This window comes from Mauremys reevesii, unplaced genomic scaffold, assembly GCF_016161935.1.
Source record: "Mauremys reevesii isolate NIE-2019 unplaced genomic scaffold, ASM1616193v1 Contig5, whole genome shotgun sequence".
Lineage (NCBI taxonomy): Eukaryota > Metazoa > Chordata > Testudines > Geoemydidae > Mauremys > Mauremys reevesii.
In genome coordinates, this window is record NW_024100862.1 from 810,680 (window position 1) to 833,775 (window position 23,096).

Below are 23,096 nucleotides of genomic sequence, written 5' to 3' on the forward strand. Positions count from 1 at the left end.
TCAAGCTATTCCGATTCAGAGACGAGCCAAAGGAGACCAATGTGGCTGCACAAGGAGCTTTTTAGCTGTCTAAAAACTAAAAGGGATACACACAGGAAATGGAAGGAGGGTGTGTGTCACCCAAGAAGTATACATGGGAATAGCACAAGCGAGTAGGGACAAGATAAGAAAAGCCAAGGCAAGGAATGAGTTACAGCTGGCAAGAAATGTTAGCAACAACAAGAAGGGGGGTTTCAAATATGTCAGACAAAAAAGGAAATTCAGGGATGGTATGAGTCCATTGCTCAATGAAGAAGGTGAGCTGGTAACAGAAAATTATAAGAAGGTGGCACTGTTCTTCAATCTTCACACAAACAACAACATGTGACCTAGTGATTAGAGAAGTTACCATAGACAATAAAGGGGAAGGAATGCAGATCAGGATAAGTAAAGACTACATCAGAGATACTCTGACTAACTTGAATGAATTCAAGTCAGCAGGGTCTGATGCTACTCACCCCAGGATGCTGAAGGAATTAGCTGAAGAAATCTCAAAGCCACTGGCAATAATATTTGTAAATTCATGGATGACAGGAGAGGTCCCAGAAAACTGGAGAAGGGACAAGGTAGCACCCATCTTTAAAAAGGGAGGAAAGGAAGAGCTGGGTAACTATATGTAACCCTTCTGCAAGGCTGAAACGATAGCAGCAAGGGCCAGGTTCAATACATAGGGGTCCCTTCCCCACAACGTAATGCAAACCAGCTCGAGCCCCCACCCAGTGACCTGGGAAAATCTTACACACACCTCTGGGTGCCTCAAGGAGGCAATACTTCCCCTCTCGCAAGCACAGACTCTTGGTGTAGCAGAAAAGGTTTAATCACATGAGATAAACAACAAGCATTAAATTGGGAAAATACCTCAACTAGAGTTCATAGGTCAAACCGTGAGCAAAGACCCACCCCAGCAAATTGGGCTGTGTCCTTCTCTCTGGGCCCTTGAGTCCAGCAACCCCCCAAATCACCCACAGTCCCAAAAGTCCCACAATCCAAAAGTCTCTGTCCCGGGTCAGTGCAGCCCCAGAGTTCAAGAGTCTCTCTGCAGAGGTCCCCTTCCCCAGCCTGGGTAGAAAAGGGCACCTTACGTGGTTCTGGGCCAACTGCCCTGCCTCTTCGTGGGGTTCTGCTTCCACTAGTCATCCCTGCAAACAGCTCAGCTCCGCTTGCTCTGTGGGCTGCTCCACTCTGTCAGCTGCTCTGGTCCACCAGCTGTCCTGTGATCTGCTCCGGCCGTCCTCGCGAGTTGCTCAGCTCCACTCACCCAGTGGCTGCACAAACTGCTCCACTCCACTCTGCCAGCTGCTCTGCTCCACGGTATTGCTTCAGGCTCCCCCACTCATTAGCACAGTGCTCAGTGCTCTCATCTCAGTAAGTCCAGCTCTTCAGTGATTCCAGCTCATAGTAGGGGAGCCCCGGTACCAGTGAATTCAGCTCAGTAACCTGCATCTAGATTCTTAAGGGAATCAAAAATTAACTCTGACATTCCACAGTGGAGAGAGACCTAGGTGGAACTAGTGCTTCTGGCTCACACAAGGAGCCTATACCACCAAGTACAGATATCTGTCCCCAGCCTCTCTCTTGACTGGGTTTTGGAACCCATGTCCCTTGTCCAGCAAGTGCTATTTAATTGATAATGAAACCCTCTATTATAAGACAGTTTTTTAGTTCCTCATTTACTTAATCGGGGTGACAACATTTTATTGCTCCTGCCCCAATAACAACGAAATTGGGGCTCCCACAGCTGTGAAAATAACCATCCCATGCTGCTTTGCGGTATGCTAAGTGGGGTGGGAGTGCCAATGCAAATAACTGGAATGCTAATGTGAATACTTGAAACTTCTTTCTGCACTCCCCATAATCTACCACCAGATGTCAGGGTAGAGCTCATCCTGACTCTGCTTACATATAGAACAGTCAGCCTGACATTGATACCTGGGAAGATACTAGAGAAATGTATAAAATATTTAATTTGCTAATACCTGGAGAATGAAGGAGTAATCACTAGCACCAAGCTTGGATTTACTAAGAATAAATCATGTCAAACCAGTTTGATTTCTTCTTTGAAAGGGTAACTGGTTTTGTGGATAGGGGAAATGTGGTGGACATAACCTATCTGGACTTTAGAAAGGCTTTTGACACACTCCCACATGACATTCTGACAAGTAAACTGGAGAAATGTGGGTTCAGTGAAACTACCATTAAGTGGAAAAATAATTGGTTAAACAATCGCAAAGTGTAACTATTAATAGAATGAGTGGAAGGAGGTCCCAAGTTGGGTTCCACAGGGACCTGTTCTGGGTCCAGTGTCATTTAACATCTTTATTAAAGATGTGGATGTATGAATAGAGAGCATACTGATCAACTTTGTAGATGACACAAAGCTAGAAGGGTTTCAAACACTTTGGAGGACAGAGCTAAAATTCAGAGGGATCTGGATAAATTGGAAAACTGGGCTATAGACAACAAAATGAAATTCAACAAAGACAAATGAAAAGTGCTACACTTCAGAAAGAAAAAACAAATGCACGAATACAGAAATGGGGGATAACTAGCTTGGCAGCAGCACTCCTGAGAAGGATTTGGTAGTTGTGGTGGATCACAACCTCATCATGAGTCAACAATGTAATGCTTTTGCAAAAAAAGCAAATGCAATTTTAGTTGCATTAACAGAGGCATAGCATGCAGGACATGGGAGATAACAGTAGCACTCTACTCAACACTGGTTAGGCCTCAGTTGGAATTCTGTGTCCAATTTTGGTCACCCATATATAGAAAGGGTGCTAGAGAAACTGGAAAGGATCCAGAGGTGAGAGACAAAGATGATCAAAAGGATGGAATGCGAACCATAGGAGCAAGGGGTGAAGGAACTGGGTATGTATAGTTTGGAAAAGAGGAGCTGAAGGGGGAAAAAGGATAGCAGTCTTCAAATCATAGAATATCAGGGTTGGAAGGGACCTCTGGAGGTCATCTAATCTAACCCCCTGCTCAAAGCCGGACCAATCCCCAAATAAATCATCCCAGCCTGGGCTTTGTCAAGCCTGACCTTAAAAACCTCTAAAGAAGGAAATTCCACCACCTCCATAGGCAACCTATTCCAATGATTCACCACCCTCCTAGTGAAAAAGTTTTTCCTAATATCCAACCTAAACCTCCCCCACTCCAACTTGAGACCATTACTCTTTTTTCTGTCATCAGGTACTACTAAGAACAGTCTAGATCCATCCTCTTTGGAACCCCATTTCAGGTAGTTGAAAGCAGCTATCAAATCCGCCCTCATTCTTCTCTTCTGCAGACTAAACAATCCCAGTTCCCTCAGCCTCTCCTCAGAAGTCATGTGCTCCAGCCCCTTAATCATTTTTGTTGTCCTCCGCTGGACTCTTTCCAATTTTTCCACACACTTCTTGTAGTGTGGGGCCCAAAACTGGACACAGTACTCCAGATGAGGTCTCACCAATGCTGAATAGAGGCCTCGATCACCTGGCAATGCTACCACTTATACAGCCCAAAATGTCATTAGTCTTCTTGGCAACAAAGGCACACTGTTGACTCACATCCATCTTCTCATCCACTGTAACCCCTAGGTCCTTTTCTTCAGAACTGCTGCCTAGCCACTTAAGTCTACCATATAAAAGATGGAAAACAATTGTAAGAACAGTGGGACAATGGGATAAAATGCCCAGAAAAGTCGTGGAAGCTCCTTCACTGGAAGTTTTCAAAAGGAGACTGGATAGCCATCTCTCTTGGATGCTTTAAACATAACCAATCCTGCATTGTGGCTGAGGTTAGACTAGATGATCCTTGCAGTCCATTCTAACCCTAAGGTTCTATGATTCTATGTAGAAGTACCCTGAGTGTCACAAAGGAAGTACAGGAGTGTAGAGTATCTATGCATTACTTTAGTTTGGGATCTACACTATATTTTGCATATTGAATGACTTGCATTATTTTGAAAGAAAATAATATGTTTATGTTTTTCTGACAAGCTTAAGAAACAGAACATTAGGTTTATTTTGCATTTTGAGTTTAGTGTTAATCAGACTGAGCACAAATTACTGGTAGATTGTGGGTATCACTACAATACCTTAAACAAACTCAATGTTTAAGCCTTTGTCTATAAGCATTCTGTGATAATGGGTGGTTGGGAGAAGAACACGCGTAAAGAGGAGTCCGTGGGGTGTGGGCTCGTTCTCCAGTTTTGTGAGATCACAGGGCCTTTGCTTTGTGTAGTTCTGAAATGTAAGACTCTGAGTAGTTAGTAAATCTGGGTAATGATTCAAGTGTTGTGTGTAGGAAAGGAGCTGAAAGAGAAAAATGGCAGCTGATGATTGGGGAAGTCTGCAGGAACAGCTCCCTTAATGAAGTAAGGTAACACCTGTTCCCCAAATTTGTAATTGAAATCACACTTTTCTTTTGCAGACCAATACCAGACCGAACTTCGTAAGTTCTCTTTGATTTCTCACATGCCATTATCCTTCACAATAATGTTATAAATCAAAACAGATAATTCTTCCATTGATTTTATCTTTGACATTATGTAGGAGGCTGTCAGAAATTTCCTATGGGGTTAATATTTTCATAGTGTATTTTTTTTTCATGATACGGTGTGTGTTAGTAATTGGGGAAATCATTTTGAGTTGATAAAATTATATCTATTTTAAGTGTTGCACTCTATTATGTCTGATTCTGAGCCACATTGAATCTTCTTCATGCTGCACTAACTGCACAAATGTCCCCAAAAATCAATGGATCTGAGCTCTAGGAGTTTCATTATTCCTTCTCCCCACGCACAAAGTTTCACTGAGTGTTCTTTAGCCATAGCTCTGGACCACCATTACAACTTTGAGCCCAGTGATTAGGGCACTCAGGTGAGAAGTGGGAAACCCAGGTTCAAATCTCTGATCCACTACAGATATACGGTAAGAACTGGGTTGCCTACATCCTGGGTGAATGCTGTAATCAGGGTCCCTGGTTAAAGGTGGCTTTTCTGTGTATAGAAGATCTTGAGCTGAGAAGAGCATTTACATCCTTTGTCCATTTTTTAAGAAAAGAACATTTCTGTTCCAAGTAACCTATGACCATCTCTGCTAATTTCCATAGGAGCTATTTGTGCTTATCTGAGGCTGAGTGTAGCCTATTTGTGAATGCTGAAACATTGATTTGTTTGTCTGAGGGAAAAATATGGTAGGTATGGATTGCCCATTGATTTCACCCAAATAAAATAAAATAAACAAAAGTACAAACAAACAAAGAAAAAAAATGAGAAAACCTCTACAACTGAAAAAAATGTAATTTATTTCTTGGAATTTGTATTATCCCTCCCTCCTCTCTTAGCTCAGAAATGTCTTTTACTGCCTAGAGATAACATTTTTTTTGTTATACTTACCGTTTGTTGGGCATCTCCCACTTCAGAGAGCTTTCCCCTGATTTTCAGAAGAGTGAGCTCCCACAACTCCAAATTAAGTCAACCGAAGACACAGGTTGTCTGGACATAGGAAGTCTCAAATTACACACTAACAATCTGTGTACACTATGGAAAATATACTTTGAGATGTGCAATAGCAAAAGGGAGCTCATCTTAGACTCTGAACAGGTCTTTCCATTTTACTTAGTTTAAATAGTTATTTTTTTCTACATTTTTTTTCACTTCTCGCATTCCAAAGTTTCTTTCATCATTCACCTTAATCTTGCTATTGATGTGTCATGTTCTCTTCCCCATTCTCTGATTTAGTCATCTTATTTCTCAGCCTATGAGATCATATAACAAGGAATGCCATATAAAAATGTAGATAGAATCTGTTCTCAAGGCTCTCTTTTCATTTTTAAGATATTATATACATAGATATAGCTCCCTCCCATTTCAGGTCACATCATTGGTGTACTTTGTTCTGTGTAATCCCTCAAACAGTTAGAATAATAGAATATCAGGGTTGGAAGGGACCTCAGGAGATCATCTAGCCCAACCCCCTGCTCAAAGTAGGACTAATCCCCAACTAAATCCCCAAATCCTTAAATGGCCCCCTCAAGGATTGAACTCTCATTGGATTTCATAGTGCTGGAGAGCAAGTTACATCAAGTTAAATTTGCGTTTTCAGCTTCTTACCGCTCATTTTTAACTGCTTAGTGACCATATTCACACTAAAGAAAAGTGGTGGTAATCACTATCAGCTGAAATTTGTAACATGCCCAATTTGATTCTAATGTTTTATATCTCCAGAAGATAATGGGAAAATGAACAGTTTCACTCACACAAAAAGCAGGCTGTGTGAAATTAAGAACCATCAATGTATTCATCTCACTGACCTCAAAAAAATTGTCCTTGATTTGAATGGTTGTCTATTTCTTTAAATTTGAAAAAGAAAAACCCCACACAGCTGAAGATGGGGATTCAGTATCTTGTCAATTTTCTTGCTCAAGCTAGTGAGCTAAAAAGAGCATTGTGGACATAGTGGCAGAGGCAGAAGTTCAGGCTAACCACCCACGTACAATGCCTCCCATCCCGCTGGGTACATACCTGGGCAGATAGCCCAAGACATTGCCACTGTCCGATGTTGCCTCACTGCTATTCTTATGAAGAAACTGAAGCAGAGTTGTTGCATCCACCCAAGCTGGAAATCACATCTCCCAGCTGCTATGAAGACCTACAGTGAATGTCACATAGGAAGTACAGGAGTGCAGGGAATCTGTCCATTCCTTTACATTTGGATGCTACAGCACAAATAGCATATCAAGAGACTTGAATTATTTTGAAATAAATTTCATTTGTATGTTATTTCAGAGAAGTTTGAGAAAGAAAACTGTAGGTTTATTTTGATTTTTGAATTAGATATCAGACTGAGCACAAATTATTAATATTTGTTGGTACCACAATAGTTCCTTCAAGACACTGGGGGTTCAAGCTATAGTTGATAAGGTGAGTGGTAATGGGTGGCTGGGAGATGAGAATTAGTTAAGAAGAGTAATTGGGGTGTGGGGTAAGTCTCCAGTTATGTGCAAGAAAAGGGCCTTTGTTTTGGCTAGTTATGGAATGCAAGATTCTTAATTGTTACTAGATTTGGGTGATGGATCAGGTGTGGGTGTAGGAAAGGAAAGGAAAAAAACTGGTAGCTGATGATTTGCTGTTCACCAATTGCTAATGGAAATCACACTATTCTTTTACAGACCAACTCCGGACCAAACTTCGTAAGTTCTCTTTGATTTCTCACCTGCTACTATCCTTCAGAATAATATTAATAAATCAAAGCAGATAATGTTTTTCATATCATTGCCTTTGCTCAATCCAAGCAGGTTTTTTTAATCCCATAACAGAACTGTGATGACTTTCTCTCATAGAAAAATTGATCAATCATGGTAGAATATTCTTATTTATTTTAGGTAATAATTGGAGATATACCAATCTCCTAGAGTTAGAAGGGACCTTGAAAGGTCATTGAGTCCAGCCCCCTGCCTTCACTAGCAGGGCCAATTTTTGCCCCAGATCCCTAAGTGGCCCCCTTAAGGATTGAACTCACAACCCTGGGTTTAGTAGGCTAATGCTCAAACCACTGAGCTATCTCTCATCCCCTAATTGGCTCTCTGGTCTAAAATGGAAAGAGTGATTTTCAAAATAACTGTACTATACAGACATACAATAATGCCATGCCTCCACTTCTGTTGATTTTGTCTTAACGTGTATGTAGGAGGCTAGCAGAAATTTTCTATGAGGTTAATATTTTTATAGTGTAATTTTTTTTCATGGTACGGTCTGTGTTAGTAATTGGGGAAATCACATGGAATTCATAAAATTATATCTATTATAAGAGTAGCTCTCTATTGTGGAATAGTAGCTCTTTGAATAAAAAACATGCTTTCTCTCAGATTCTGAGCCACATTGCAACTTCTTCATGCTGCTCTAACTACATGAAAGTCCCCCAGAAATCAATGGATCTGAACTCTAGGGGATTCCCCTAGCACTAGGGAATCTTTGTTTGGTGTACAGGCACTATACACACTCCTATATCACCTCCTCCTGGCCCAGTGCAAGGTGTTTGTCCAGAAAAAGCGGGGCTTGGTTCCACATTCATACAATCTGTCTTCTGCACTACTCCAGGGATCTGTTGGTAACCAAAACAGTTTAGAAGGTCCTTCAAGCTGTTGTATTGGTTACAGTTGGAACATCCCACTGCAGAGAAAGCTGAGAATTGGAGGATAGGAGGGAAACAGAACCTTTCATTACTCCTCCTCCCCACCCACAAAGTTTTACTTTACTCAGTTCTTTAGCCACAGCCCTGGACCACCATTATGACCTTGAGCACAGTGATTAGGGCACTCAGGTGAGAGGTAGGAAACCTAAGTTCAAATCTATGATTCACCACAGGCATACAGTGAGAAGTGGGTTGCCCATATCTTGAGTGAGTGCTGTAACCAGTGTTCCTGGTTAGAGGTGTTTTTTCTGTGTATATAAGAGGATCTAGAGCTGAGAAGAGCAATTACATCATTTGTCCATTTTTGAAGAACAGAACAGTTTTGTTCCAAGTAACCCTATAAGCAGCCCCACTAATTTCATAGATTCATAGACTTAAGGTCAGAAGGGACCATTATGGTCATCTAGTCTGACCTCCAGCACAATGCAGGTCACAGAATCTCACCCACCCACTCCTGTAACAAACCCCTAAGACTATGTCTGAGTTATTGAAGTCCTCAAATCGTGGTTTAAAGACCTCAAGGTGTAGAGAATCCTCCAGCAAGTGACCTGTGCCTCATGCTGCAGAGGAAGGCAAAAAACCTCCAGGGCCTCTGCCAATCTGCCCTGGAGGAAAATTCTTTCCCGACCCCAAATATGGCGATCAGTTAAACCCTGAGCATGTGGGCAAGACTCACCAGCCAGCACCCAGGAAAGAATTATCTGTAGTAACTCAGATCCCAACCCATCTAACATCCCATCACAGACCACTGGGCATACTTACCTGCTAATAATCAAAGATCAATTAATTGCCAAAAATAGGCCATCCCCTCCATAAACTTATCAAGCTTAGTCTTGAAGCCAGATATGTCTTTTGCATCCACTACTCCCCTTGGAAGGCTGTTCCAGAACTTCACTCCTCTAATGGTTAGAAACCTTCGTCTAATTTCAAGTCTAAACTTCCTAGTGTCCAGTTTATATCCTTTTGTTCTTGTGTCCACATTGGTACTAACCTTAAGTAATTCCTCTCCCTCCCTGATATTTATCCCTCTGATATATTGATAAGGAGCAATCATATCTCCCCTCAGTCTTCTTTCGGTTAGGCTAAACAAGCCAAGCTCTTTGAGTCTCCTTTCATAAGACAGGTTTTCCTTTCCTCAGATCGTCCTAGTAGCCCTTCTCTGTACCTGTTCCAGTTTGAATTCATCCTTCTTAAACATGGGAGACCAAAACTGCACACAATATTCCAGATGAGGACTCACCAGTGCTATGGTACTAACACCTCCTTATCTTTACTGGAAATACCTCGCCTGATGCATCCTAAAACCGCATTAACTTTTTTCATGGCCATATCACATTGGCGGCTCATAGTCATCCTGTGATCAACCAATACTCCATGGTCCTTCTCCTCCTCTGTTACTCCCAATTGATGCGTCCCCAGCTTATAACAATAATTCTTGTTATTAATCCCTAAATGCATGACCTTGAACTTTTCACTATTAAATTTCATCCTATTACTATTACTCCAGTTTACAAGGTCATCCAGATCTTTCTGTATGATATCCTTCTCTGTGTTAGCAATACCTCCCAGCTTTGTGTCATCCACAAACTTTATTAGCACATTCCCACTTTTTGTGCCAAGGTCAGTAATAAAAAGATTATATAAGATTGGTCCCAAAACCAATCCCTGAGGAACTCCACTAGTAACCTCCTTCCAGCCTGACAGTTCACCTTTCAGTATGACCCGTTGTAGTCTCCCCTTTAATCAGTTCCTTATCCATCTTTCAATTTTCTTATTGATCCCCACCTTTTCCAATTTAACTAATAATTCCTCATGTGGAACCGTATCAAATGCCTTACTGAAATCGAGGTATATTAGATCTACTGTGTTTCCTTTGTCTAAAAAAATCTATTACCTTCTCAAAGAAGGAGATCAGGTTGGTTTGGCATGATCTACCTTTTGTAAAACCATGTTGTATTTTGTCCCAATTACCATTGACCTTAATGTCCTTAACTACTTTCTCCTTCAGAATGTTTTCCAAGATCTTGCATACTACAGATGTTAAACTAACAGGCCTATAGTTACTCAGATCACCCTTTTTCCCCTTTCTTAAAAATAGGAACTATGTTAGCAATTCTCCAGTCGTATGGTACAACCCCTGAGTTTACTGATTCATTAAAAATTCTTGCTAATGGGCTTGCAATTTCATGTGCCATTTCCTTTAATATTCTTGGATGAAGATTATCTGGGCTCTCTGATTTCGTCCCATTAAGCTGTTCAAGTTTGGCTTCTACCTCGGATGTGGTAATATCTACCTCCATTTTTCATCCTACCATTATCCCTAAGCTCCTCATTAGCCTCATTAAAGACTGAGGCAAAGTATTTGTTTAGATATTGGGCCATGCCTAGATTATCCTTAACCTCCACTCCATCCTCCGTATTTAGTGGTCCCACTTCTTCTTTCTTTGTTTTCTTCTTATTTATATGGCTATGGAACCTTTTACTATTGGTTTTAATTCCCTTTGCAAGGTCCAACTCTACATGGCTTTTGGCCTTTCTCACTTTATCCCTACGTGTTCTGACCTCAATAAGGTAGCTTTCCTTGCTAATCCCTCCCATCTTCCACTCCTTGAAGGCTGTTTTTTCTTAATCACCTCTGAGATGTTTGCTCATCCAGCTTGGTCTACAACTCGTGCCTATGATTTTTTCCCCTTTCTTGCGATGCAGGCTTCTGATAGTTTCTGCAACTTTGATTTGAAGTAAATCCAGGCCTCTTCTGCCTTTAGCTCCACAAGTTCTTCAGTCCAATCCACTTCCCTAACTATTTTCCTTAATTCTTTAAAGTCAGCCCTTTTGAAATAAAAAAACCCTAGTCCCAGATCTATTTTTGTTTATCCTTCCATTTAGTTTGAACTGAATTAGCTCATGATCGCTCGAACTAAGGTTGTCCCCTTACAACCATGTCTTCTATGAGGTCCTCACTACTCACCAAACCAAATCTAAAATGGCATCCCCCTTGTTGGTTCTTCAACTACTTGATGAAGAAATCCATCAGCTATTGCATCCAGGAAAATCTGAGCCCTATTATTACTACTAGCATTTGTCCTCCAGTCTATATCTGGGAAGTTAAAGTCTCCTATGATCACACAATTCCCATAAGTGTTTACTTCGTTAAAAACATTAAAGAGGTCTCTATCCACATCCAAATCAGATCCCGGCAGTCTGTAGCCCACCCCAAGCACTATTTCAGGGGAGGCTCTAGTAGTTTTCTTTCCCAGTGTGATTTTTGCCCAAACAGACTCTGTCTTATCCATTCCATCACTTCTTATTTCTTTACAGTTTACCTCATCATTGATATACAATGCTACTCCACCACCTTTGCCTTTATTTCTGTCTTTCCTAAATAGCACATAGCCTTCAATACCTGTACTCCAGTCATGATTACTATTCCACCATGTTTCTGTTATCCCTATAATATCCGGTTTCACTTCCTGTACAAGTAGCTCTAGTTCCTCCATTTTGCTACCTAGGCTTCTCACATTAGTGTACAAACATCTTAATTTTTTGCTGTTTGGCTTCACTGACATTATTTACCCGATTACCTACACTACCCTTCCTCCTTATGTCCATTCTCCTACCCACGGCTGTATCCTTTCTTTTTGTTTTCTTCCCTCTCATTGTTAAATTCTGGCATGCAGATTACTTGGATATGTCCCCCGAATTCCTAGTTTAAAGCTCTCTTAATCAGTTGTTCCAGCCTCCATCCTAGAAGTCTATTTCCCTCCTTACTCAGGTGAAATCCATCCCAAGAGAACAGTCCTCTGTCCATGAATGCTTCCCAGTGGTCATACTTCCCAAATCCCTCCTTATAGCACCACCGTCTGAGCCATCTGTTGATAACCATAATCTTGTAAGAACATAAGAACATAAGAACGGCCGTACCGGGTCAGACCAAAGGTCCATCTAGCAGTATCTGTCTACTGACAGTGGCCAATGCCAGGTGCCCCAGAGGGAGTGAACCTAACAGGCAATGTTCAAGTGATCTCTCTCCTGCCATCCATCTCCATCCTCTGACCAACAGAGGCTAGGCACACCATTCTTACCCATCCTAGCTAATAGCCATTTATGGACTTAGCAACCATGAATTTATCCAGTCCCCTTTTAAACATTGTTATAGTCCTAGCTCCACAAGTTGACTGTGCACTGCGTGAAGAAGAACTTCCTTTTATTTGTTTTAAACCTGCTGCCTATTAATTTCATTTGGTGACCCCTAGTTCTTGTATTATGGGAATAAGTAAATAACTTTTCCTTATCCACTTTCTCAACATCACTCATGATTTTATATACCTCTATCATACCCTCCCTTAGTCTTCTCTTTTCCAAGCTGAAGAGTCCTAGCCTCTTTAATCTTTCCTCGTATGGGATCCTCTCCAAACCCCTAATCATTTTAGTTGCCCTTTTCTGAACCTTTTCTAGTGCTAGAATATCTTTTTTGAGGTGAGGAGACCACATCTGTACACAGTATTCGAGATGTGGGCGTACCATGGATTTATATAAGGGCAATAATATATTCTCAGTCTTATTCTCTATCCCCTTTTTAATTATTCCTAACATCCTGTTTGCTTTTTTGACCGCCTCTGCACACTGTGTGGACATCTTCAGAGAACTATCCACGATGACTCCAAGATCTTTTTCCTGACTCGTTGTAGCTAAATTAGCCCCCATCATGTTGTATGTATAGTTGGGGTTATTTTTTCCAATGTGCATTACTTTACATTTATCCACATTAAATTTCATTTGCCATTTTGTTGCCCAATCACTTAGTTTTGTGAGATCTTTTTGAAGTTCTTCACAATCTGCTTTGGTCTTAACTATCTTGAGTAGTTTAGTATCATCTGCAAACTTTGCCACCTCACTGTTTACCCCTTTCTCCAGATGATTTATGAATAAATTGAATAGGATTGGTCCTAGGACTGACCCTTGGGGAACACCACTAGTTACCCCTCTCCATTCTGAGAATTTACCATTAATTCCTACCCTTTGTTCCCTGTCCTTTAACCAGTTCTCAATCTATGGAAGGACCTTCCCTTTTATCCCATGACAGCTTAATTTACGTAAGAGCCTTTGGTGAGGGACCTTGTCAAAGGCTTTCTGGAAATCTAAGTACACTATGTCCACCGGATCCCCTTTGTCCACATGTTTTTTGACCCCTTCAAAGAACTCTAATAGATTAGTAAGACACGATTTCCCTTTACAGAAACCATGTTGACTATTGCTCAACAGTTTATGTTTTTCTATGTGTCTGACAATTTTATTCTTAACTATTGTTTCAACTAATTTGCCCGGTACCAACGTTAGACTTACCGGTCTGTAATTGCCGGGATCACCTCTAGAGCCCTTTTTAAATATTAGCTAACTTCCAGTCATTGGGTACCGATGCCGATTTAAAGGACAGGCTACAAACCTTAGTTAATAGTTCTGCAACTTCACATTTGAGTTCTTTCAGAACTCTTGGGTGAATGCCATCTGGTCCCGTGACTTGTTAATGTTGAGTTTATCAATTAATTCCAAAACCTCCTCTAGTGACACTTCAATCTGTGACAGTTCCTCAGATTTGTCACCTACAAAAGCCAGCTCAGGTTTGGGAATCTCCCTAACATCCTCAGCCGTGAAGACTGAAGCAAAGAATCCATTTAGTTTCTCCGCAACGACTTTATCATCTTTAAGCACTCCTTTTGTATTTCGATCGTCAAGGGGCCCCACTGGTAGTTTAGCAGGCTTCCTGCTGCTGATGTACTTAAAAACATTTTGTTATTACCTTTGGAGTTTTTGGCTAGCCGTTCTTCAAACTCCTCTTTGGCTTTTCTTATTACACTCTTGCACTTAAGTTGGCACTGTTTGTGCTCCTTTCTATTTGCCTCACTAGGATTTGTCACCCCTTTGTTGCCCTTCTCTAGAAATAGGCAGAATCCCACTGAAGATCACCTGAGCCTCAATTTCCTTAAGAGTCTTCCCCAGTCTGGCATAGTCTCCCTTGATACGTTCCAGCGAGAATCTAGCCATATAATTCGTTCCCACATGAAGGACAATCAGCAAATTCTTTCCCGCTCCCGTTAGGATCCTTTTCAGCCTCAGGTCCACATCCTGTATTTTAGCACCCGGCAGACAACACACCCTTCTGTTCTCTGGATCAGTTCTAGTTACAGGCCTGTCTATTCTTCTCAGTAAGGAGTCCCCAATCACGTAGACCTGCCTTTTCCTGGTGACGGTGTGAATCTCCAGTCTATCCCCTGTTCCCCCCTGGCTTCAAGTCCTCTCAATTTCTATGGTCCCTTGCAATCGTCCGCAACCGTCCCGTATCCTCCTGGGGCTCATATTTGGTATTGTCTCCATTGACTCTTCTCCTATTCCTATAGGACTAGCTGCTCTTTTCTTCCTTGCCCTCTCACCTTCAGCAACCACCTGCTGTGCCCCTTCTTCATTTTCCAACTCTGCAAACCTGATCCTGAGTTCTATTTCTCCTTCACTGGCCCGTCTTTTCCTCTGCCTGGTTCTCTTAGTCATATGCTTCCACCATCCACTTTTCTCACCCAGCAGTCTCCCCTCAGAATTCTTTGGTCCTGCTTCCATCTGCAAGTCTGAGCTTTTCCCTTCATGTCTTTGCTCCATCATCCATTCAAATCCTCTTCTAAACTCAGAGTTTCCACCTGCATCTCCAGTCCTCAGATCTTTTCTTCCATCAGTTCTATCAGGTGGCACTTCATGCAGACAAAACTCTTTTTGGGTACCCCCTCCCAGGATCATGAAGATGCTGCAGCTTCCACATCCAGTCATCCTCATTGTGTCTTTCACTGCTGCCTCTGTATCGGTCATAGCATTCCCACCTAAAACCTGTTAGTCCAGGAAACACAAACCAAAGTAAACCACCACCACCTACAGCAAAACAAACCCCCAACAGGCACCAGAACACAGGCAGAACACCACCCCCTCCCTTCACTAGCCTGTCCACAGGAGCTATTTGTGCTTATCTGAGGCTGAGTGTAGCCTATTTGTGAATGCTGAAACATTGATTTGTTTGTCTGAGGGAAAAATATGGTAGGTATAGGATTGCCCATTGATTTCACCCAAATAAAATAAAATGAAACCAACAAAAGTAGAAATAAACAGAAAGAAAAAAAATAAGAAAACATCTACAACTGAAAAAAATGTAATTTATTTCTTGGAATTTGTATTATCCCTCCCTCCTCTCTTAGCTCAGAAATGTCTTTTACTGCCTAGGGATAACATTTTTGGTTATAGTTACCATTTGTTGGGCATCTCCCACTTCAGAGAGCTTTCCCCTGATTTTCAGAAGAGTGAGCTCCCACAACTCCAAATTAAGTTAACAGGAGATACAGGATGTCTGGACACAGGAGGTCTCAAAATTACACACTAACAATCTATGTACACTATGGAAAATATACTTTGAGATGTACAACAGCAAAAGGGAGCTCATCTTAGACTCTGAAAATGTCTTTCCATTTTACTTAGTTTAAATAATTGTTATTTTTTTCTACTTTTTCCCCCCCTCACATTCCAAAGTTTCTTTCATCATTTCCCTTTAATCTTGCTATCTATATGCCAGGTTCTCTTTCCCAGTCTCTGTTTTAGTAATCTCATTTCTCAGCCTACAAAATCATATAACAATGAATGCCATATAAAAACGTAGCTAGAATCTGTCTGAATGTCCCATAGGATGTACAGAAGTGGAGGGAATCTGTCCATTACTTTACATTTGGATGCTACAGAACAAATAGCATATCGAGAGACTTGTATTATTTTGAAATACATTTTATTTTTATGTTATTTCAGAGAAGTTTGAGAAAGAAAACTGTAGGTTTATTTTCATTCTTTAGTTTAATAGAAATCAGACTTAACACCATTTACTTGTATTTGTTGGTACCACGGTAGTTTCTACAAGACACTGACGTTTTAAGCTGTAGCCGATAAGGTGTGTGGTAATGGGTGGCTGGGAGATGGGAATTGGTAAAAAGGAGTCATTGGGTGAGTCTGCAGTTATTTGTGAGCACAGAGCCTTTTTTTTGGTTAGTTATGGAATGCAAGATTCCGAATTATTACTAGATCTGGGTGATGGATCAGCTGTGGTTTGTAGGAAAGAGAAAACTGGCAGCTGATGACTGGTTGTTCACCAATTTCTAATGGAAATTGTACTGCTCTTTTGCAGACCAACTCCAGAATGAACTTGGTAAGTTCTTTGATTTCGCAACTGCTACTATCCTTCAGAAGAATGTTCTTAAATGAAAACAGATTTTTTTTCATTTCATTGCCTTTGCTCAATTCAAGGAGAATTAATTACTCCGCAGGTTTCTTTTAAACCCCATAAGGGAACTGTGATGAGTTTCTCTGACACCACATTGATTTATTGCCCTAGAATAATTGTATTTATTTCCTCGGTGGTTTAAAATTGAAGGACGGATTTTCCAGAATCACTGGAAATTATGGACATTCCATAATGCTATGCCTCCTGTTCTGTTAATTTTATCACTGTGTTTCTAGGAGGCTAGCAGAAATTTTCTATAAGATGATTTTTTTCATGATAGGATATGGTGTGTTAGTCATTGGGGAAATCATTTTGAGTTGATAAAATTATATCTGTTTTAAATGTTGCACGTTACTGTGGAATAGTAGCTCTTTGAATTAAAAAAAGTCAGATTCTGATCCACATAGAGCAGCATGAAGAAGCTACAAACTGCACAAATGTCCACAAAGATCAATGGAATTGAGCTCTAGCAATTTCCCCTTGCATTAGGGAATCTTTGTACGATTACAAGCACTATACATGCTCCTATATCTGGCCTAGTGCAAGGTGTTTGGCCAGGAAAAAGGGGACATGGCTTGGCATCAATACTGCATGCCGTCTGTATTTGCCATGGGATTTGCTGGTAATGGTAACAGTTTAAAGTCCTTTAAGGTGGTGTATTCTGCACAGTGGGAATATCCCACTGAGGAGCCAGCTCATAATTGAAGGGTAGGATGGAAACAAGACTTCATTACTCCCATCCCCACCCGAAGTGTCACTGAGTGTTCTGTATTTGGTTGTTGTAGTAATAGAATCTTATTCTTGCTATGGCAACTGAGTTAGATTATTAGGGGATAGCCCAGCCAGTTTTGGCTGGTTCTTGTTTAGTTCAGTGTGTGGCAATAAATGGCTGGTTTTAAGGTGTACAGCTCTCTGTGTCTCCAGTGATTTCTTCCTAAAACAGTTACCCCCAGGATACAACACTCTGGACCTCCCTTATAACCTTCAACCCAGTGATTAGGATTTGGAGGTGGGAAAGTCAAGTTCTAATCCCTACTGTACTTCAGGCAGAGGGTGAGAACTAGGTCTCCCCCATTCTGGGTGAGTGCTGTAAGCACTGGGTTAAAGGTTAAAAGGGAGGTTGTCCTCCTCCCCCGCCATTTTTATGTGCACATAGGTACACACTGCTGCTTTTCCTGTGAGATACATCTTAGGCACCTCCCTCTAGCCCAGACTCTTCACCTGATAGGCCACATGGATATTTCTTCTTTTAACTTGTTAATATTTATGCCACTTGATCACCATAGTAACATGGATACCTTAAGGATGTCTCTAACATTACACCGTAGATACTAGCAGTTAGTTTGTGGTTTCCTCAGACATTATTATCCAAACTCAGCAGTTATTTTAATAAAAATCAGCATAGAAACAGACACAAGCTCAAAAGATTTCTTATTAACTTACTTCTGCTCATATTTTTATAATTTGACTTATCCTAAGTCCTAAGGCCTAAGTTGGCTAAACTAAATATTTTATAGGCCTAAGCCTGTAGGTTTCTTGCATTTCAGCTTTAAACCTTGCGATATTGATTAACCCATCACTATCATATAATAGATTAATTTATTAACTACAAGCTACACCATGCAGTGAATAGGGAGGCTGGCACCTAACTGAGGCCTTGTAAATTCCATTGCATGGCTAGGAGCCTAAAAGTGATATGTTGCTGTAAGGGGACAGTTGGTCCCTCACTAAAACTTGGTGGGTTTGTTTGGCTGGCATCTCCCCAAGGCAGGAGAGAGTAGAGAGGCCAAGGAGGAGTCAGGACCCTGGTATTGAGAGGACCTCTGGCCAATCAGAGAGCTCTGGAACAGGGCCATTCTGAAGTATCCCACAGCCCAAGTCAGTCTGATTGACCAGGCAGCCGGGCCAATCATAGAATCATAGAATCTCAGGGTTGGAAGGGACCTCAGGAGGTCATCTAGTCCAACCCCCTGCTCAAAGCAGGACCAAACCCAACTAAATCATCCCAGCCAGGGTTTTGTCAAGCCTGACCTTAAAAACCTCTAAGGAAGGAGATTCCACTACCTCCCTAGGTAACCCATTCCAGTTCTTCACCACCCTACTAGTGAAAAAGATTTTCTTAATGTCCAACCTAAACCTCTCCCTCTGCAATTTGAGACCATTACTCCTTGTTCTGTCATCTTCTATCACTGAGAACAGTCTAGATCCATCCACTTTGGAACCCCCTTTCAGGTAGTTGAAAGCAGCTATCAAATCCCCACTCATTATTCTCTTTTGCAGATTAAACAATCCCAGTTCCCTCAGACTCTCCTCATAAATCATGTGCTCCAGCCCCCTAATCATTTTTGTTGCCCTCCGCTGGACTCTCTCCAATTTATCCACATCCTTCTTGTAGTGTGGGGCCCAAAACTGGACACAGTACTCCAAATGAGGCCTCACCAGTGCTGAGTAGAGGGGAATGATCACATCCCTCGATCTGCTGGAAATGCCCCTACTTATACAACCCAAAATACCATTAGCCTTCTTGGCAACAAGGGCACACTGTTGACTCATATTCAGCTTTTCGTCCACTGTAACCTCTAGGTCCTTTTCTGCAGAACTGGGAGTCCAGCTCAGGTTCAAGTCTCTGTGTATGCTGGGGAAGGAGACAGTGAGAGCAGCTGCAGGGGAGAGGAGCTGGGGGGAAAGCGAGGGAGAAAAGAGCCACATGAAAGAGTGGGGAGTGGCCAAGTGAGCTGGCGAGGGTCAGCGCTGAGAGAAGAAAACCTCCATGACACAATGACAGACCCAGCCCTGTGTTGGTCAGTGAACCCAGCACCAGACACAGAACTGCAGGCATGGGTCAAGGGGTGGTGATGGAGTCCGGAAGATGGGTGGTGAGGGGGGCAGGGCCAATGAAGATGGTGGGTCGAGGGGCAGTGTGGCCAGGGCAAGTGGCAGTGAGGGGTCAGGGAGGGAGAGGGTAAAGCGTAGTGGGGAGGATGGGGCAAGGGGGCTGGCTAAGGGGTGGTGAAGGGATGAGGCCAAGGTTGCTGAGGGAGTGGGGCTGGTGAGCAGGGTGAGGGGCAGTGAGCAAGGCAGCATGAAAGGAGATGAGGGGGCAGAGCCAGGGGTGGTGAGTGGGTGGGGCTGGTGAATGGGGTTGGGGTCAGTCAGGAGGGAGGGGTCAGGGGCTGTGAAGGGGCAGGACCTCACCATGACACAGGGACAAACCTAGCCAGGCTGAGCCCCATGGAGGGGAGAGAAACCACCACCAGAGACAAGAGTAGCAAGGAGGGGCTGGGGGTTCAGGGCTCGCCGTGAAGGAGCAGAGACAGGCACAGAGACTCAGCAAGAGGAAGTGTTGGGTAGATTGGAGGGCCTAATCTGTGGGCTCCCAGAAATCCCCTCTACTACCTTGAAACCCACCATAACTGTCCCAGCTTGCGGGGTTCCCAGAAGCCCCTGAGCCAGGAAGAGGTGCAAGTCCTGTAGGGTGACTGCAATCAAGTCTGCTGAGGATTGTCAGATCTGGTTCCAAGGCCAGGCCCTACGTGAGCCATGCAGGGACCGAACAAAGGTGCTCCACCTCGCGGCAGACTGGCAAGTCTGCAGAGCATTTTTCTCCTTTTCAGTTGACCCTTGGCTACAGGGGAGTATGGAGAGACATTGCTGTGGTAATTTGTGTAACACCATAACCGAGTGGGGCATTAACCCCATCACACACTCCTTCTGGGGCTATCAGACCAAGGAGCCAAGTTTCATCACCACACAGAAGATTCTTGCTTCCATATTTAGACCTTCCTCTGGAAGTTTCCACTACATGCATCCGATGAAGTGGGTATTTACCCATGTAAGCTCATGCTCCAATACATCTGTTAGTCTATAAGGTGCCACAGGACTCTTTGCTGCTTTTATAGATCCAGACTAACACGGCTACCCCTCTGATACTTTTATTTCAATGTCTGTTATTTCTTATTCTGATTTCAGAATGGAGAAAGGCTCGTAATGAGACAGGTAACAGTATACACATTTCTTCCAGTATTAAGAAATCATTGTGTTAATGTATTAACCAAAACTAGAAACATAATAAAATATTGTTATGCTGAGAACAAATCCTGAGATCCATAATCAGTTTATACACAGTCTTTACTTAGGCAAAACTCCCATTTATATCAGGACCTGATTCTGACCTTGTACTAATTACACACCAGTGTAACTTCATGGATCTATGTGAAGTCACTCCTGATTTGCACAGATGTGAGATCAGAATTAACCCTCATTGAGAGATGTGGGTAAGGACTGAGGAAATCCTAAATCAGGGCCTCAGGATTTGGAGCAGGGTAAAAACACAGATGAGGTGGTGATGGTGACTCCATTAATCATACTAAGATGAGTAATGCTGACAGGGGTTATGAAGGTGGGTAGTTGTGACCAGGAGTGAAATATTTGGGATTGTGATGGCATTGATACTGATGAAGACAGTGGTGAAAAGTTAGTAGCAGTGTTGACTTATGATTGATGGTGATGTTGGAAAAGAAGAATATGCTACTGAGTGATATTCATTAAGGGGATGATGAAAGAGAGGTGCAATCATGGTGATTTATGGCAGATATGGATATGAGAATGTGACAGTAATTTGCATTTTATTGCAATTTTCTTCTGATCATCTCAAAGCTCTGCTGAACTGGGACCTTGGGAGAAAAGAAACATTAATCTTTGAACAGACAATCAGGCGCAGTAATTTTCTTCTCTATAGTCTGATTGTCTGTTCAAAGATTAATGTTTCTTTTCTCCCAAGGTCCCAGTTCAGCAGAGTATTTAAGCAAGTACTAAACTTTAAGCACATATAAGGGTTTCATCTCATCTGAGCACATCTACTGGATCAGGCCCCAAAGGCAGACTAGGCAGGGCTGCACCTAATTTATGTTAAGTGCCAAGCTGCTAGGCAATGTCCGGAATCAGGTGGCTGAGTGCAGGCCCAGCTGCCAAAGTTTAGGCACTTTAATGGTGGACACTTAGGTGCTAAAGGAATTTATGTGCCTGCAAGATTAGGCAGAAGCTGAATAAGGGTTTTGTGAATTCTAATGTTACTAAATGTTGGATGAATTTGGCTATATCCCCCTTGAGAATGCCACCAAATAGGTCAGAATCACTTTCAGTTTGTCAAATTCAGACAACTCTCATATCTGATGAATTTCAATACAACAAAAACATTGTCAAGCAGGCTTCAATCAGGCAAAACTCCCACCTGAGAAGGATGTACAGGATGGGGCCCACCCTGTAAACTTCACTTATCCCCTCTTAGATTGACATTAGACCAGTGCTTTTGACAACCCAATCTCTCTTTTCAGATGACATTACACTTGATGCCGGCACAGCCCACCCCAACCTCTCCATTGCTGGGGATAAGAAGAGTTTGAAACATGAAACCCAACCTCAGAAAGTTCCACCATATCCAGAGAGGTTTGATTCAACTGTCTGTGTGTTGGGTTTTGAAGGATTCTCTTCTGGAAAGCACTACTGGGAGGTGAATGTTCAGAAGATCAGTGACTGGGACCTGGGAGTGGCCAGAAAATCCGCAAAGAGAAAAGGAAAACTTTCCATATCACCTAAAGAGGGATTCTGGGCTCTGGGTCTGAGTGGCAGAGATTATTGGGCAAAAACAGATCCATGGACCCAGGTCAGGGTGCAGAAAAAGCCCCAGAAAATTGGAGTTTACCTTAGTTACCAAGATGGGCAGGTGACCTTTTTCAATGTAACTGACATGTCTGTGTTGTTCACATTTAATGATTGTTCATTCTCAGGAGAGGTTTATCCCTTCTTTAAAAATCCCCACAAAGAAACAACAATGAGAGTTTGTTCAATTAAAGACAAGAAATCAATTTAAAATGCCAAGATGTCCTGTTTTGTTGACCAAACTCAGCCAAAGCCCTGTGCGGCTTCATGGCACTGTTGACCAAACTGAATCAAAGTAACAGAATGCTTTTCAGTTAGAAGAAAGGTGATCTGGAATAACATTCCCTGTGAAATTATATTTACAAATATTGCTAATGCTGCAGGGGTGGCTCAGCAAATAAGGAATGGAACTGTACTGGAATCTCACAAACAGAGCTATTAATGATGAAAGTAATTTTTTTCATAGCTAACTTCCAGTTTATCTGGATTAGGTGTATTAGCAGCTAAGAGTAAGCAAATAATGTCCTATACTAATGTTTCTCTGCTAAACTGAATAACCAATCTTTGAGTCAGGTATAAATACAGATGGAGGATGCACCCGATCTTGAGAAAGTTTGACTAGTCACACTGCTGTCTTTAGGATGGTTGGTAATTAATTGACTTTTCCTTTTTGTATCATGTTGTACTAATTTTGATTAATAAAAATTGATTGAGCCTAGTTATTTGACATCTCATTATTAGTTTATGTCAAACCCATAACAATTTGAACTGATGTTTCTTTGGAAAATAAAAGATTAGCTGTGTATTCAGGGGTGCTGGAACAATTTTTATAGTGGGGATGCTGAGAGCCATTGAACCAAACTGTAAATCCTGGATATGATGGAAACTACTTCAGGCCAGGGGATGTGGCAGAACCTCCTGCA

General features: G+C 42.0%; 1 protein-coding gene across 1 annotated transcript; it reads left to right on the forward strand.

Moving 5' to 3' along the window:
* The first annotated feature begins 133 nt into the window (after positions 1 to 133).
* Positions 134 to 22,799, forward strand: LOC120394310 (butyrophilin subfamily 1 member A1-like). The gene is made up of 4 exons (XM_039518569.1): positions 134 to 296; positions 16,420 to 16,440; positions 20,485 to 20,511; positions 21,849 to 22,799. The coding sequence occupies exons 1-4, from the start codon at positions 134 to 136 to the stop codon at positions 22,382 to 22,384; spliced, it is 747 nt and encodes a 248-aa protein (XP_039374503.1). The 3' UTR covers positions 22,385 to 22,799.
* The last annotated feature ends 297 nt before the right edge of the window (positions 22,800 to 23,096 follow it).

Coding starts and splice junctions, on each gene's coding strand:
- LOC120394310 (XM_039518569.1), top strand. CDS start 134: ATGGGAATAGCACAAGCGAGTAGGGACAAGATAAGAAAAGCCAAGGCA. Junction 16,441..20,484: donor CCAACTCCAGAATGAACTTG/GTAAGTTCTTTG, acceptor TTCTGATTTCAG/AATGGAGAAAGGCTCGTAAT. Junction 20,512..21,848: donor AAAGGCTCGTAATGAGACAG/GTAACAGTATAC, acceptor CTCTCTTTTCAG/ATGACATTACACTTGATGCC.